Here is a 14,278-nt window from a genome sequence, read left to right as displayed (position 1 = left end):
ATCCTTTTTCTTTTGAGGCTTCCCCAACCCCTGCTTGCCTCAGATCCAGAGTCTGTTGCCACCTGCATTTGCCACCAGCTGGTAGAACAGACTCCAGCTTTCCACCATCCTTGGGCCTCCATTCCCATTACAGGCCTGCCTCTCTGCAATCATCTACCACCAGTGGACATCTCTGAACACCTATCACATGTAAGGTCCTATCTTTCCTCCTGGCTACTACTGAGATTGTGTAAAGTGTGGAGCTTTATGCACAAATGTGCCACTAGTTAGCTCACAGAAAGAGATATATTGAAGCTACTTTCCCAAGAATGGAGAGAGCTTTCAATTGATTTACCCACCTGGTTCCTTTTTTTTTTAAAAAAAAAGTGTACCAACACTAGGGTGATCAACTCTTCTGGCTTTCCCAGGACTGAGGGGTTTCCTGGGATGTTCAGGAATCAAGAGTCCTGAATAAACTGGGATGGTTAGTTAAGTTACCCTCAAACATTTATTGACTGCCCACTGTTTATCTAGCATGACTTTAGGTACTGATGGGTTGCCTTCCAGGCCAGCCTTAAATGAATGGCAGGGAAAGTGATGCTCTAAGGCAAAAATGTGCTGGTAAAGTTTTAACAACCAGCTCTCCTGGGGAGGAGGAGGAGGGGGATCCTTAATTTGTAGCATTTGCCCATTTTTGTGTTGTAAACACTCCCATTATGGCCATTTTCAAGCTACCGAAGAGATGCAGAGTAAAACACCATTATTTAACATTTCCACTACACAAATACAACAGATGTGAATTACCTCAAGAGCACAGATGATAGTAAAATGTGATAAAAATAAGTAGGAAGTCATGAGTCTAGAATATTTATTACCTTTAATAAAATTTATGTAATTACAAGTTTATATCATGTGATTTTTTAATAATGGCTTTAACAACTGATTGCAAAATTCCTGAAAATGTAACCATCAACTTTCACCAGTCAGTATGAGCCAGTTCCGGCACATCACTGAAAGAACCCTGGGAAATCACCCCTTTTCATCATGCACATGTTTCCGTCCCACTGGTATGCCACAAAAGACTGAAGACCAACCATTTGCAATTTATTCCTTTGATCTGAGCTCTGCCTTTAGTATACTAAGATGAGCAAGACCAGGAATAAGGACACAAGTTCTAATCTCAGTCTTATCATGAATTGGCTGTGTGACCTTGACCTCTTTGGATCCCAGGCTCCTTATCTGCAGAATAAGGGGCTTAGCCAACTGGTGTTCTTAAATGACTCTTTCAGACATGTTTGTGTGTGTTTGTGTGTGTATGTGTTTACAGCTCTGTTGAGGTACAATTCACATACAAAAAGCTAGATATATTTTCAGAGTACAACTTGATGAGCTTTGACTGAAATAATCACCACAAACAAGATAATGAGCATATCCATCACATCCAAATGTTTTCTTGTGCACCTTTATAATGTATCCCTTCCTTTCCTCAACTGCCACTAGGCAACCACTAATCTGCTGTCACTAAAGAATACTTTGAATTTTCTAGAATTTTATAAAAATGGAATCATACAATATATATTATGCTCTTATCTTTATTTCCTTTTTTCTGCTTACTTTGGATTAAATTTGATCTCCTTTTTCTAGTTTTTTATTATGTAACCTGAAGTCATTGATTTAAGACCTTTCTTTTCTGAAATAGCTGTTTAGTGCTATAAATTTCCTTCTAAGCACTGCATTAGCTATATCCCGCAAATCTGTATGTCTCATGTTTTCATTTTCATTCTGTTTAAAATACTTTCGAATTTCCCTTGAGACTTACTCTTGAGCCATGGATTATTTAGAAGTGTGTAATTCTTTCCAAACATTTGGAGGACTTTCCATGTATTTTTCTTTTACTGATTTTTAATTTAACTCCGTTGTGGTCAGAGAACACACTTTGTATGACTTGCATCCTTTAACTTAATACTGAGACTTGTTACATGATCCAGATATGGTCTATCATGGTAAATATTCAATGTGTACTTGTAAAGAATGTTTTCTGTTGTTGTTGGGTCGAGTGTTGTATAGATGTCAATTAGGTCAAATATATTATTTGTGTTATTCAAATTTTCCATATTCCTATTTTCTGTCTTTTTGGTCTATCCATTATTGAGAAAGATATTGAAGTCTCTGACTAAAATTATGGATTTGTCTATTTCTCAAGTCAGTTTTTTCTTCATGTATTTTGAATGTTACTAAAATGCACATATCTTTAGGATTGTTATGTCCTCATGACGAATTAGCCACATTATTATGAAATGGCCCGCTTTACCTCTGTTAATATTCTTTCCTTTGCAGTGTACGTTCTCTGATAATAATATAGTCACTCTAGCTTTTTAAAAAATAATGTTAACATAGTGTATCTTTCCCCATCTTTTATGTTTCACCTATTTGTTTTTATATTTAAAATGGATTATCTATAAGCAGCATATGGTTGAGTCTTTAAAAAATATTTTTTTCCATTCTACCAATCTCAGCCTTTTAATTGGGTTGCTGTGAGACCATTGACTTTAATATGACTACTGATACAGTTCTATTCAAAACTACCATCTTGCTATTTTTTGTCCCAACCTTGCCTGTTATCCAATGTCCGGAAACTGCTGTTTCCCATATTTTGCCCATTTTTTTGAGTCGTTCATGTGAGAGGGTAAATCCACTCACTGTTACTTCATTATTGCTGGAAGTAGAAGTCCTCTATGTTTTGCTTTTCATACTGACTTGTTATTTATATTTGGACATTTGTTATTATATATACAGACATTAGTCTTGTCTTTATACACATGACAAATGTGTTCCTCCAGTTTATCAATATTCTTTTGATTTTATTTATGGTGATTTTTTTTCATAAAGAAATTTTTAATTTTGATGTCAGATCTTTCTCTTCCTTTGGGTTTTTATGTCATGTTTATAAATGACTGCCCTGTATTTTCTTCTAAATTGTCATGTTTTAAAAGAAGAAAAATAACTCCTCAGTATGAATAAGTTTTATTTTTAACATCAAGTTTATTAATTATAAAAGTAATACATGCACATGGTAAAAATCAAGTAAAACAGAGGGCTATAGATGAAAATGAAAAGTTCCTTTCCTGTTCTCCCAATGCCCCTGCTTGCCAACTTCCTCTTGCCAGAGGTAACTTCTGTTAGCAATTTCTTGTCTACATCCTTCCTTACATACTCTGGACACATACATACACATGCATATTTATCCTTTTGTACACAAACAGGACACACACACACACACACACACACACACGGTTCTGCAATTTTTCATTTAACATTATACCTTTGAGTTCTTAACGTGACTGAATTTTATCAGATGTTCACCAGACTGACAGAGGGACCAGGGCAGTCAGAGAACATAGTAAGGAAAGTGCACAGAAAAAGGCATATTCACCTCTGTAAAGCCAACACTTAGCACAAAACCTGGCACATAATAAATCCTCAATAAATAAGTGTTAAATAACTAAAGGGAAAGAAGAACTTGAGAAAACTGGAAACAAATTGCTACCTTGACCATTCTTCTCAGGCCAGACCGGGTCTCTAACTGAGAGTTACCACCTCCTAGGGCAGCAGGGAACAATACCTGATGATAGATGAGGACATGGAGAGCTGGACCTCTCGCTTGCAATAACTTTCCACTGTGTGTCTCTTCCCCCACTAGATTCGCCACCTCCAGCACACACATTTAGTTCAAATGCACAGTTCACACTGACTACACAGTCTGGGGGCTCAAAGACTACACAGCTCAACTATATTATAGGTACACACTCATACATACAGCTACCATTAATCAGTACCTACTGTGGGATAGGCACCATGCTGGGAACAGCAGCCCTGCAAGGTTAATGTCAATTTACCCCCATTTTATAGATTAGAAAACTGAGGCTCCAAGAATCCAAGTGACTTATTCAGGGTCACACAGCTAGTAAGTAGCTTCCAGAGACAGCTCTACACCTTAATCAGGTCAGCCTACTTTTCTGTCGGTCCCACAGGCTCTGTGCTATTTTCCTTGCCTGGCGCTCCCTTTCTCCACTTGTCTCATCTAGTGTTTTGTGGAAGCCAGGCAGAGATAGAAACATGGGGTTGTGCAGGATCCATGCTAGGCTATGGAATACGCTGTGAGGGATGAGTAGTGAGTCAGTCATAAGAGTCCATGAACAAGAACAAACACATGGGGGAGGTATTAAAAGTTCAGAAAGGGAGTGGAGCCTGGGAACTGGAGAGCACCCTCAGGAGCCTAGGATATGAATATTGTGGCAGCTCAAGAAACTCTAATGCAAATATTTCTCTCTCCCTAGGTGCTTCTGGTGAGCTGCTCACAAACATAGCCCTTTTGCCTGCAGTCTTATAGCCACTGGCCAGTTTATCTCCCCGCATCTTAATCCTATTCATTCTCAAGGCCCACATTAAGTCTCACCTCAATGAAGCCTTTATCTATTAACCCAACTCATTCCTCTCACTTTCTTTTGTGAATTACAGTTTTACTTAAAATCAGCACCATAATATATAACATGTGTTTGTCCACCCTCTTGTTCTTTGATCATTTCAGGTATCTTGTCTCTTTAAGTGGACTCCGTCACATGTCTTTTTTTCTATTGTTTCCCTGCCCTGTCTGAGTATTGGGAAACCTGGCTGGATGCTAGTCCCAACTCTCCCACTGAGCTGTGTGACTTGGAGCTCGTCACAACCTCTCTGAGCCTCATCTTCCGACCTTGGAAGGTTTTTGTAAAAACACAGTAAACATTGTAACACAATATAAGAATGTAAGGTATTATTGCTGAAGACATTTCAACTAAGGTGCTTCCACCTTTTACATCCTATTTAGTGGATGGTTCTATGTAAGAAATAGCAATCACTGCTGCTTGTTTCACACTAGCGTCCTCAGCAAAGGTTAACAGGTTTAGAACAAGAATACTGCACAACTGTTAGAGATGGTGCCAGACAGAGGAGGTCTATATGCAGCTGATTCAGGGGCTCTCCTTGGAAACTACCAGGTGATTCCAGGCTTGCTCATTTTTAAAGCTTCTATTTTTCTGAATGTTTCTTCATGTAAATGATCCGTGTCAATGCTATGAAAAATGAAAAGAATCTTGTGTCAAGTCAAGCCAACAGACGCCTTCAGTACCTTTCTTTCCTGTTCTTAAGGATAAGATTCCTATTCACACTTGCACCACAACACCACTCAGTTACTTCATCCACTCCAGTATCTACCTTCTCCCTCAGCCTTAACTCCCTTCCTCGGATCCCAAAAGAGAAAATGCTTAACTTCCTCTTGAACTCTCACTCCTATCCCTCCCTGCATTTGTCCAAGGCCCTGCTCCATGAGTCCATCAGTTCCCGATCCTGTATCTATAACCTCTCCCTCTCTATGGGCTCCTTTCCCTCAGCTTACAAATCTGCCTATCCTAAAAAACAAGACAAAAAAGAAAACGAAGAATCCCTCCCCAGACTACAACCCCACATTTCTTCTCCTTCTCACAAAAGTCTTGAAAAAGTAGTCTCCACTCCTTCTCCACTTCCTTATCTTCCATCTTCTCAAGTCACTGCAATCTGGTTTCCAGCCCCATCGCATCACTAAACAGCCCCTGACAAGGTCACCTATGGCCTCCTAATTGGTAAATCCAAAGGACACTTTTCAGTATTCATCATTTTGGAAATCTCTGCTGCATTTGACACTGTTGAGCAATTCCTCCTTGAAACTCACTTTTTCCATAGCTTCCAGGACACCTTTCTCTCTTGGTTTTCTCCATGGGTTTTCCTTTCCATACCCACCTCTTAAAAGTTGGTACTGCCCAGGGCTAATTCCCAAGAGATGTTCCTCAGAGGTTCTTCTCTTCTCATTCTCCCTAGAGGATCTCATCCATTGCCATGGCTTCAGCTATCACCTCCAGGGAACACTCCTATATCCAACTGTTACCTACTAGAAAACTTCCCACAATGTCCTGCAGGCACTTCAAACTCCACATGTGTATCCCTGATTAAAACCTATTGACTACAAAATTAGGTATAAACTCTTTCAAGTGTGTAGTGAGGTACAGTTTTTAGTTTTTAATAGATAGAAGCTAATCTTTATCTAGCAAAGTGAAATGAGTAGCCCTGCTAGTTATGCAATTGTAGGGTAAGTAGACATTTAATGCCATGGAAGTGTAAAAAGAACTTTAGAATTTTTTGAATGACTTAGCAAAAGCTGTCTTACCTCCTGACATGTATAACTCACTGCTGGAGAAGAGGCAGGCCAATATGCTTAGGAAGCCTGGAGGTCTTCCGGGAGTTAAGAGACCACCTACTCTCAACCCCTTCTTTCCAAATTTAGAATTAGGAACATGTGTCAGGGTGATCTAGGGGGCTTTATCCAAGGCCCAGTGCCTGGGAAAGGCACCAAGGCACCAAAAATAAAATATCTTGAAGAAAGAAGAAGGCTTAAGTGGGGCTCCTGACTCAACTCAGGGGCCTACATCTTTGTGGGCAAGGACTGGCTTCACACATACATACCTGTGGCTGATTCAAAGAGCTCTTCTAGACCCAGACACTCTGACACATATGGTACTTTAGAGAACAATGACTGCACATTTGGGTGTGGACTAAAATATATGCAACCTCGGAGTCCCAGTGTAACGGCACTGCAGGGCTGGGAGGGATCCACACCAGCCAGGGCATCACCATCCAGTCACCAAGCTTCTGTGGGACTGGGTAGGATCACCAGTTCTCAAGATGAGCCCCATGTGGCAGTAAGAAACAGCAGTAGCAGTGGACTGATTCTCCAACCAGCTTTGGAAGCAAAACTGGCTCCATCCTTGGAACCAGTTTTGGGAAGGTGAGGAAAGGCCCCCAAATGTACTACTGCTCAGATATGTGAAAGAAAAGAGTGACAACTGAATTCGAACCCGGAATTCTGCAAACAGATCTTACTAATCACACATGGCATACAAGGCCTTGCCTACCCCCTCAGTCTCATTCCTTGACACATTCTGCTTTGCACTTTATGCTCTAACAATAGCGAACTTCCTAGAGGTTTCCCACCTCTATCCCCCTCAAGTACCACAAAACATGCTGCTTATTGTCTGTCTACCTTTGCTCATGCTATCTCCTGAGCATGGACTACCCTTCTCCATCCTTACCCCTATATGTCCCTGGCTATAGTCCCGAGACTCAACTCAGGTGGCCCTTCCTCCAGGAAATCTTTCCCTGAGCCTCCTGGGCGGGGTGAGTTGTCTCCTGCCATGGTTCCCTTAAGATTTCATGATTACCCTACTGCATTCATCAGTTTATGTGCCTGTCTCTACCACTAGGTCCACTGGTCCCTAAAGAGTACAAATCATGTCTCTCATCTTACTCATTCTTGTCTCCCAGCACCTGGCACATTTGCCTAGCACATAGCAGATATTCAGCAAGTGCTTGTAAAACGAGTGAAGGTGAGCACTGTCCCTCTGAGGCCACAACCTCTTTTTTTCCCTCAATCTTCTGAAGGTCTAGATACCTAGTCTTTACTGAACATATCATCAACTGTCTCCTTGCCTTGCCCCCGGATGCTCTAAATTAGTAACTGATTTCCTATATGCATTTACTAAACGCAAAGCACTGAACTAGAAAGTTTATGGGGAAAATACAATGAGGAATAAGATTCAGACCTCACACTGAAGCAGCTCTTAGAAAACAACCTTGTTCCTTCAGCCTTTCCAATTTTCAGACAAGACTCCCCTTTTAGGAGGCTCTCCTGGATTTATCCCCTCTCTTGCCCACCACCACATTAAACGATCAACAGTTTCCTCTCACTTTACTTGGGCAAGTATATATTTCTATTGATTTCAGTGTTAGCTGTCTTATATACACTCTGATGTTCAAAATTTATTTGAGGTCAGTGAATGGTGTCTACTCTGTGTGTGCGTGTGTGTGTGTCCTTTATTTTGTATTTTGAGCTACTATTGCACACTGCTATCAACTTGTAGATTGACAAATTACAAGGGTTTGAAGGCTGGCCTGAAAACACAATGGAAGCACATTGGTTAAAAGACAAAGGGGGAGAGAAACAGGAAACGGTGCAACAATTTACAATAAAAAATAAATAATGGCATCACAAAATAATTTCTCTGTGATGTCGTTTAGGACCTTTGCTGAAGCTTACACACCATAGGGTGCTACCACATTAAATTACTCTATATTTAAAGAAACATTACGATTGATTGTTGAGTTTATTTCAACCTACTGAAAATGCAGACTCCAGTCACCCTTTTCTGAGAAAGACACCAGGGAGGTCCCTAAACCCCTGAGGCTTATTATGTTGTGAATAATTCCCTCTTCCTGGGCAGTAATCACCACAGTCTCGAGTCTAACAGACTTCACTTTGCTAGTAGAGAACCAGCTTCTGTTTCAGCCAGACTTGTAATCAGGCCTTTATGCTGTTTTCATTTACGCTTCAATCCATCAAATTGGCTTTGGAATGTGGAATTTTTGCACTCAGCCTTTATTTTCCATTATGTGTTCCAGTTCTGAATGCCAGAAATAAATGGCCATTTGGCCACTGGTTAGCTGCCAACAGAGCATAGCTATATCCTAATTAAGAATTACTTTGTGTGTTATGCCAGCCTGCTGAGCTGGCAGATGGACATTGACCCGAAAGGGTGAAGACCTCCACTTTCTGTAACTGTAATTCTGTAACAGCTTCATCCCCCTGAGTCTTGAAGACTCTCAAAATGTACACATCAAGCCCTCTGGCAGGTATTAGAAGAAGAAAGGGAAAGGGTCTAACATTTATGGAGTACCTCCTGTGTGCCAGGGGCTGCACATTCATAATTAACGTCTCACTTCATGCAATCCCCATGCTAACACCAGGTAGTCAGGTACTACTCACGTTAGCCCCATTTTATAGACAAGGATACTCAAGTTCAGGGAGGTTAAGTAAGCATGGTCATATAGCTAGTAGATGCTAGACCTAGTATTTAAGCCAGACCTAGCAGAATGTGGATCTGATGCTCTTTTTCCTACACCCTGTTGCTTTTCTTAGCAATGGGATCCAGCACTACCTGTTCTCTACCTCTCTCCTTGTCCCTGTGTCCAAGGAAGAGGCCTATTGGTAATTTCACTTACTTTGATATTTTGCCTAGGCGTGGCCGGCCCTCAGTTTTTCTTCTCTTTTCTCACTGCAGTGACTATGATCAAACCCAACGTGCCTGTCCTGACCCCCTCTCTCCCACTTCCCCCACCACAGTAACTTACTAGAACGTTTGTAGTTTACATATTGGATGAATCAGCGCATCACACAGCATTTGAACTCCGAAATCCTTAAGGTCATTTCCACTCAAGTCTAGCAACGTTAGGTCCTCATTTCTGCTGAGGACAGAGGCGAGGGCTCCACAGCACGCATCTGTGAGGTGACACTCTGCTAGCCTATGGGGGATTGGCGATTCAAGAAAGAAATCCGTTTTACCAAGTTCCACAGTGACCCTGCATTTCATATACAGCCTGGAACAAGAGCCCAGGGTACAAAGAGTCTCTGTGCACTTACCACAAGGTCTGTAGCTTGCAGGAGGGGTGTTTCAGCCCTTCACACAGCACCTGCATGCCCTCGTCCCCTAAGGCATTGTCACTGAGGTCAAGAACTCGTAGGTGTTCATTGGTGTACAGTGCATTGCACAAATCCTGACAACACTCTCCAGTCAGGTGACACGTCCACAGTCTGCCAGGAAGTAAGGTAGATAAGGTTGGCATCATTTCATCTGCATTGGGTCACTTTAGGTATTGGGATTACCCATTAGAAAAACACATTAGAAAATCAGAGTGTCGGGCTTCCCTGGTGGTGCAGTGGTTAAGAATCCGCCAGCCAATGCAGGGGACACGGGTTCGAGCCCTGGTCCAGGAGGATCCCACATGCCGCGGAGCAACTAGGCCCGTGCGCCGCAACTACTGAGCCTGCGCTCTAGAGCCCGCGTGCCACTACCACTGAGCCCACGTGCCACAACTGCTGAAGCCCGCACGCCTAGAGCCCGTGCTCCGCAACAAGAGAAGCCACCGCAATGAGAAGCCCGTGCACCACATCAGAGAGCAGCCCCCGCTCGCCACAACTGGAGAAAGCCCGCGCAGCAACGAAGTCACAAAGCAGCCAAAAATAAATAAATAAATAAGTAAATAAATTTATTTTAAAAAGAAAAGAAAATCAGAGTGTCGTGTAAAAAAAAATCCCTTGGGCCAGGGCCAAACAGAGATTATGGAGAGGGGAAGATTTATTCCCCCTAAATTATCTGGGTCTTCATTTATTGTTTCCTCAGAGATGATATCACCAGGCCAGAAAAAAATCATTTAATTTTGGGAGTTGCTGAAACATCAAGGAACTCTGCCTGCGGCTTTTGTCCACGATACTTACGCCAGATCCTTTAACTGACAGTCAGGCTGTTTTAATCCTTCACACAGCAATTTCAGTCCCAAATCTTCAATTTTGTTATTAATTAGAAGCAGCCTTGTCAGGCTCCGGGTAGAGCTCAGGACTTGGGCGAGGGACTCACAACAAGCTGCAGAGAGGGAACATTCGGAAAGCCTGGAGGGATGGGGACACCAAGGTGGCTGTTAACCATGGCAGCAGGGAGTCCCACTGAACCTCAAATGCCAGTGCCCACGAGCAGGACGAGGACAAGCAGACACTTACACAAGATTCTCGATTATACCATCCGCATGCCGCAGACCTTCACAGAGACGCTGTACTCCTGTGTCCCCCAGGGCATTGGCAAACACAAACAGCTCTTTTAAAGTCTGACTCACTTGCAAGAAAGAAGAGAGCTCCACACAGCTAGCATCTGTTAGGTAACATGTGCTCAAGCTGCCCAGAGACAAAGAAGAAAAATCAGCCACTGCTGTCCTTTAGCTTCCTGGGAATGTTCTCCCAGCCTCCCCATTTAGCTAAGTCCTAGCCGTCCTTCAAGTTCCAGCTCCTGGCCCACCACTTACACAGAGCCTCCTCCTGAGGTCTCCACCCACAGTGACCTCCTCCCTTTCCCTGGGCTCATCTGGCATTTCTAAATGATTCTACAGTGTTCGGCACTTGATTACACGTTGAACTGTGTTGCTCTCTAACTGTTTCATATCTGTGTGTCCTTAAGGGCAGCCCTGTCACTTGTAGTCCTTCTGATAACTCCATTCACGTCTAGCCCAGTGTTGGGTACATCATAGTAGTATTCTTTACAGAGTTAACATTTAATTAGCATCACTCCTGTAAACACACAGGATGGCAGTATACTGGAAAGAGCATGGGGTATGGAGATAGATTTTGGAGTCACATCCTGACTATACCACTTTTTAATGGTGTGACCTTGGACAAGTCACTTTCCCCCCCAGTCCTCAAAGTTTCCTCATCTGTACAATGGGGTAAGAAAACCCACCCTATATAGTTATTTCAAGGAGTGAATTACGTGAAATAACTTCTGGCAAGCACCAAGCATAGATCCTGGCACACAGCAGGCATTTAACAAGTTCAATGGTTATAAGATGATGCCAGATGATAGTTCTAAAAAACTTACTCTAGTTTCTCTACTTTACAGTTGGAATGTCTGAGACCCTCACAAAGATACTTCACCCCTGTGTCCCCCAGGGGATTTTCACTCAGGTCCAGCTCAGTGAGGTTTGGATTGCAAATGAGAACAGAGGCAAGGTATCTGCAAATAGTCTCTGAGCTTCCAGGGAGAAAGCTAGCACACAACCTGGAGAGAAAGAAAGATGAACAGACACAGAATTGGCCACTTTATCATCCTACTCCCTACCCGCAAAACATCATGAGCAAAGAAAATACAGGCTCACCCATACGAGACCCCCCAACCCTGAATATGTCACAACCCCCTTTTACCCATGAAGAGGGACTTGTACGTTACTCCCACAACACTGTGTCCCCCAATGAGAACTCAAAACATGTTGACTGCCCCCAAAAAGAAAAGAATTGGGAGAAAATATCAACACAACCTAATCTCATTTTAATTCCCTGCATGGATTTTAGCACTCTATCTCATATCTTCTTTCGAATCACAGGGGAAAATGCTATAATCATCCTTAATAAAGTTTACAGTCAAAAGATCTTTCCTTTCCTTTTCTTTTATCTGTAAGTTCATTACTAATTAATTTGCCGTCCTTAGAGAGACCCAGCTCATCACCATCATCCATATAACATTTCTTCTCTGGCACAAAGAGTGGTTTTTTTACTGACCTTCCCGTCTTCTCAATCTTTGTTTCTCCATATTAGGTAGTCCAATTCCTTGAACTATTTCCCATCAACTTTCTCTTCCATCACTTTCAAGAATTTCTATGATATACATTACAACCTCTGAGTCTTCAATTTTCTCTTGAGTTACCAGGCTCCAAACTCAGTCTTGAAGAGGGCTCATAAGGACACCACGTATCTATATTTCCCCAACTTGGAAATTTTAAATAGAGGTATTTTGCCAAAAAAATGAGTTTCAAAGTGGATTTAGAAAGCTTTAATGCTAAAGAGCTTTTACTTTAGAAAACCCCACATATATATTGTGATGGTTAATTTTATGTGTCAAGTAGTTGGCTAGGTCATGGTACCAAGATATTTGGTCAAACATTATTCTAGATGTTTCTGTGAAGGTACTTTTTAGATGAAATTAACATTTAAATCAGTACACTTTGAGTAAAGTAAACTACCCTCCATAATGTGGGTGAGCCTCATCCAATCAGTTGAAAGTTTAACAGAGAAAGACCGACCTCCCAGGAAGAAGATGGAACTCTGCCAGCGGACTACCTTTTGACTTGAACTGCAACACTGGCTCTTCCTTGTGTCTCCAGTCTGCTGGCCTACCCTGCAGATACTGAACTTGACAGCTGCCATAATCCGCGTGAGCCAATTCCTTAAAATAAATCTCTCTATATATTTATACACATCCTTTTGGTTCTGCTTCCCTGGAGAAACCTGACTAATACATATATGGTAAATTTTTTATTATGGTCACTACATGGACTTTGAAGTCAGACACATCTGGGTTTCTACTTGTGCCTTTGCCATGTTATTTAGCCTTCTGAACTTGGGTTTCTGTTTCCTCATCTGCTAAAATGGGGATAGTAATCTGAATCTCTCAGAGCTGTTGTGCGCATTAAAGGAAATCATGTATACAAAGCACTCAGCAGAATGCTTAGCACAAAGTAATTGCTCAGTAAGTGTGGGTTTTCGTTATTGCCACTTTTATTCTTCCTCTCCATGACTCCTTGAAATGTGTTTTGATCTTAGAACATCCATCTTGAGCTGCATATTTTTAAATTTTTTCTTGCAGTATGGAAACTAATAGTGACAACTTACTTGAGCTTCTGTACTTTGCAATTTGGATCTTTTAAGCCTTCACAGAGCAATTTCAAAGCTGAAGCTTCCAGTTTTGTTTCACTAAATTCCAGCTCAGTGAGCCACTGATTGGTGCTGAGAACAGCTGCTAGCGCACCACAAGAAGCAGGAGAGATAAGGCATCGGTACAACCTTCAGAGAACAGAAGAATGACCTCATTACCTTATTCATGCTCTCCCCCAAAACAAAAGAAATTGACAAAAAAACTACATGAACACAGACAACAAATTCTCCTGCTCTCAGTTACCTCAACGTCTGTAAGATACAGTTTGGCTGTTTTAATCCTTCACACAGAAGCTTCATTCCGGAATCTTCCAGGGTATTTTTCACAAATTCCAAATCTGTCAGATATTGGTTGGTTTCAAATACTAAGGCGAGGTCTCTGCCATAAGAAGCTGTGAGGTGGCAGAAAATCAGTCTGTGTGGAGAAGAAGGCATTTCAGAGAAGAAAATAGAACTCTCTTTAAAGGTACCTGTTTGTCCCTTACCGATGTAATGAATTATTTAAATTCATTCAATAATTAATCTATCAGATGCTTACCACTGTGCTAGATGCTGAAAACACAGAAATAATTAAGATCCAGACCCTGCCCTCAAGGAATGCCCAGTTAATGGGGAAAAAATTAGAAAATCATGGATTATAATACAGTGTGAAAAGTAGTGCAAGTGGTATGCACAAGGTATCATGGGGACACAGAAAGGTGGCACAATTCAGCCTAGCTTGAGGTGGGGTTTGGAGGAGCAAGAAATATTTGGAAGAAGAACCACTACTTGAGTGTTGTTCTGAAAGGGTAATAAAAATTGAACCGGACTTAGATGGATGAGGAGAATGGGAGCGGGGAGAGCAGGAGGCGCTGAGGGACAATCCACTTGTGGAGCAGCCTGAGTGAAAGCCAGGAGGCAAGAGATGGCATGCTTCATTTGAGAAAC

At 41.8% G+C, this 14,278-nt stretch overlaps 1 protein-coding gene across 12 annotated transcripts in view; it reads right to left on the bottom strand.

The window, feature by feature from the left end:
- Positions 1 to 3,001: 3,001 nt before the first annotated feature.
- Positions 3,002 to 14,278, bottom strand: part of LOC309620510 (NACHT, LRR and PYD domains-containing protein 12-like) — a 46,028-nt gene continuing 34,751 nt past the window's right edge. For 11 of the 12 annotated variants that reach the window (XM_082377072.1, XM_082377067.1, XM_082377075.1 and 8 more), the window contains 8 exons: positions 13,596 to 13,766; positions 13,310 to 13,480; positions 11,523 to 11,702; positions 10,655 to 10,825; positions 10,376 to 10,546; positions 9,521 to 9,691; positions 9,232 to 9,402; positions 3,002 to 5,087 (listed from right to left, as the gene is read on the bottom strand). In XM_082377072.1, coding sequence (XP_082233198.1) covers positions 5,006 to 5,087; positions 9,232 to 9,402; positions 9,521 to 9,691; positions 10,376 to 10,546; positions 10,655 to 10,825; positions 11,523 to 11,702; positions 13,310 to 13,480; positions 13,596 to 13,766 — 1,288 coding nt within the window. In that variant the 3' untranslated portion in view covers positions 3,002 to 5,005. The remainder of the gene's footprint in view (positions 5,088 to 9,231; positions 9,403 to 9,520; positions 9,692 to 10,375; positions 10,547 to 10,654; positions 10,826 to 11,522; positions 11,703 to 13,309; positions 13,481 to 13,595; positions 13,767 to 14,278) is intronic. The other variant, XM_082377070.1, reaches the window with a different exon arrangement.

Source organism: Balaenoptera borealis (genome assembly GCF_965194805.1).
Source record: "Balaenoptera borealis genome assembly, chromosome: X".
In the NCBI taxonomy this organism is placed as follows: Eukaryota; Metazoa; Chordata; class Mammalia; order Artiodactyla; family Balaenopteridae; genus Balaenoptera; species Balaenoptera borealis.
The sequence above is the reverse complement of the archived record's forward strand: the minus strand, read 5'-3'. Positions and strand labels throughout refer to the sequence as shown.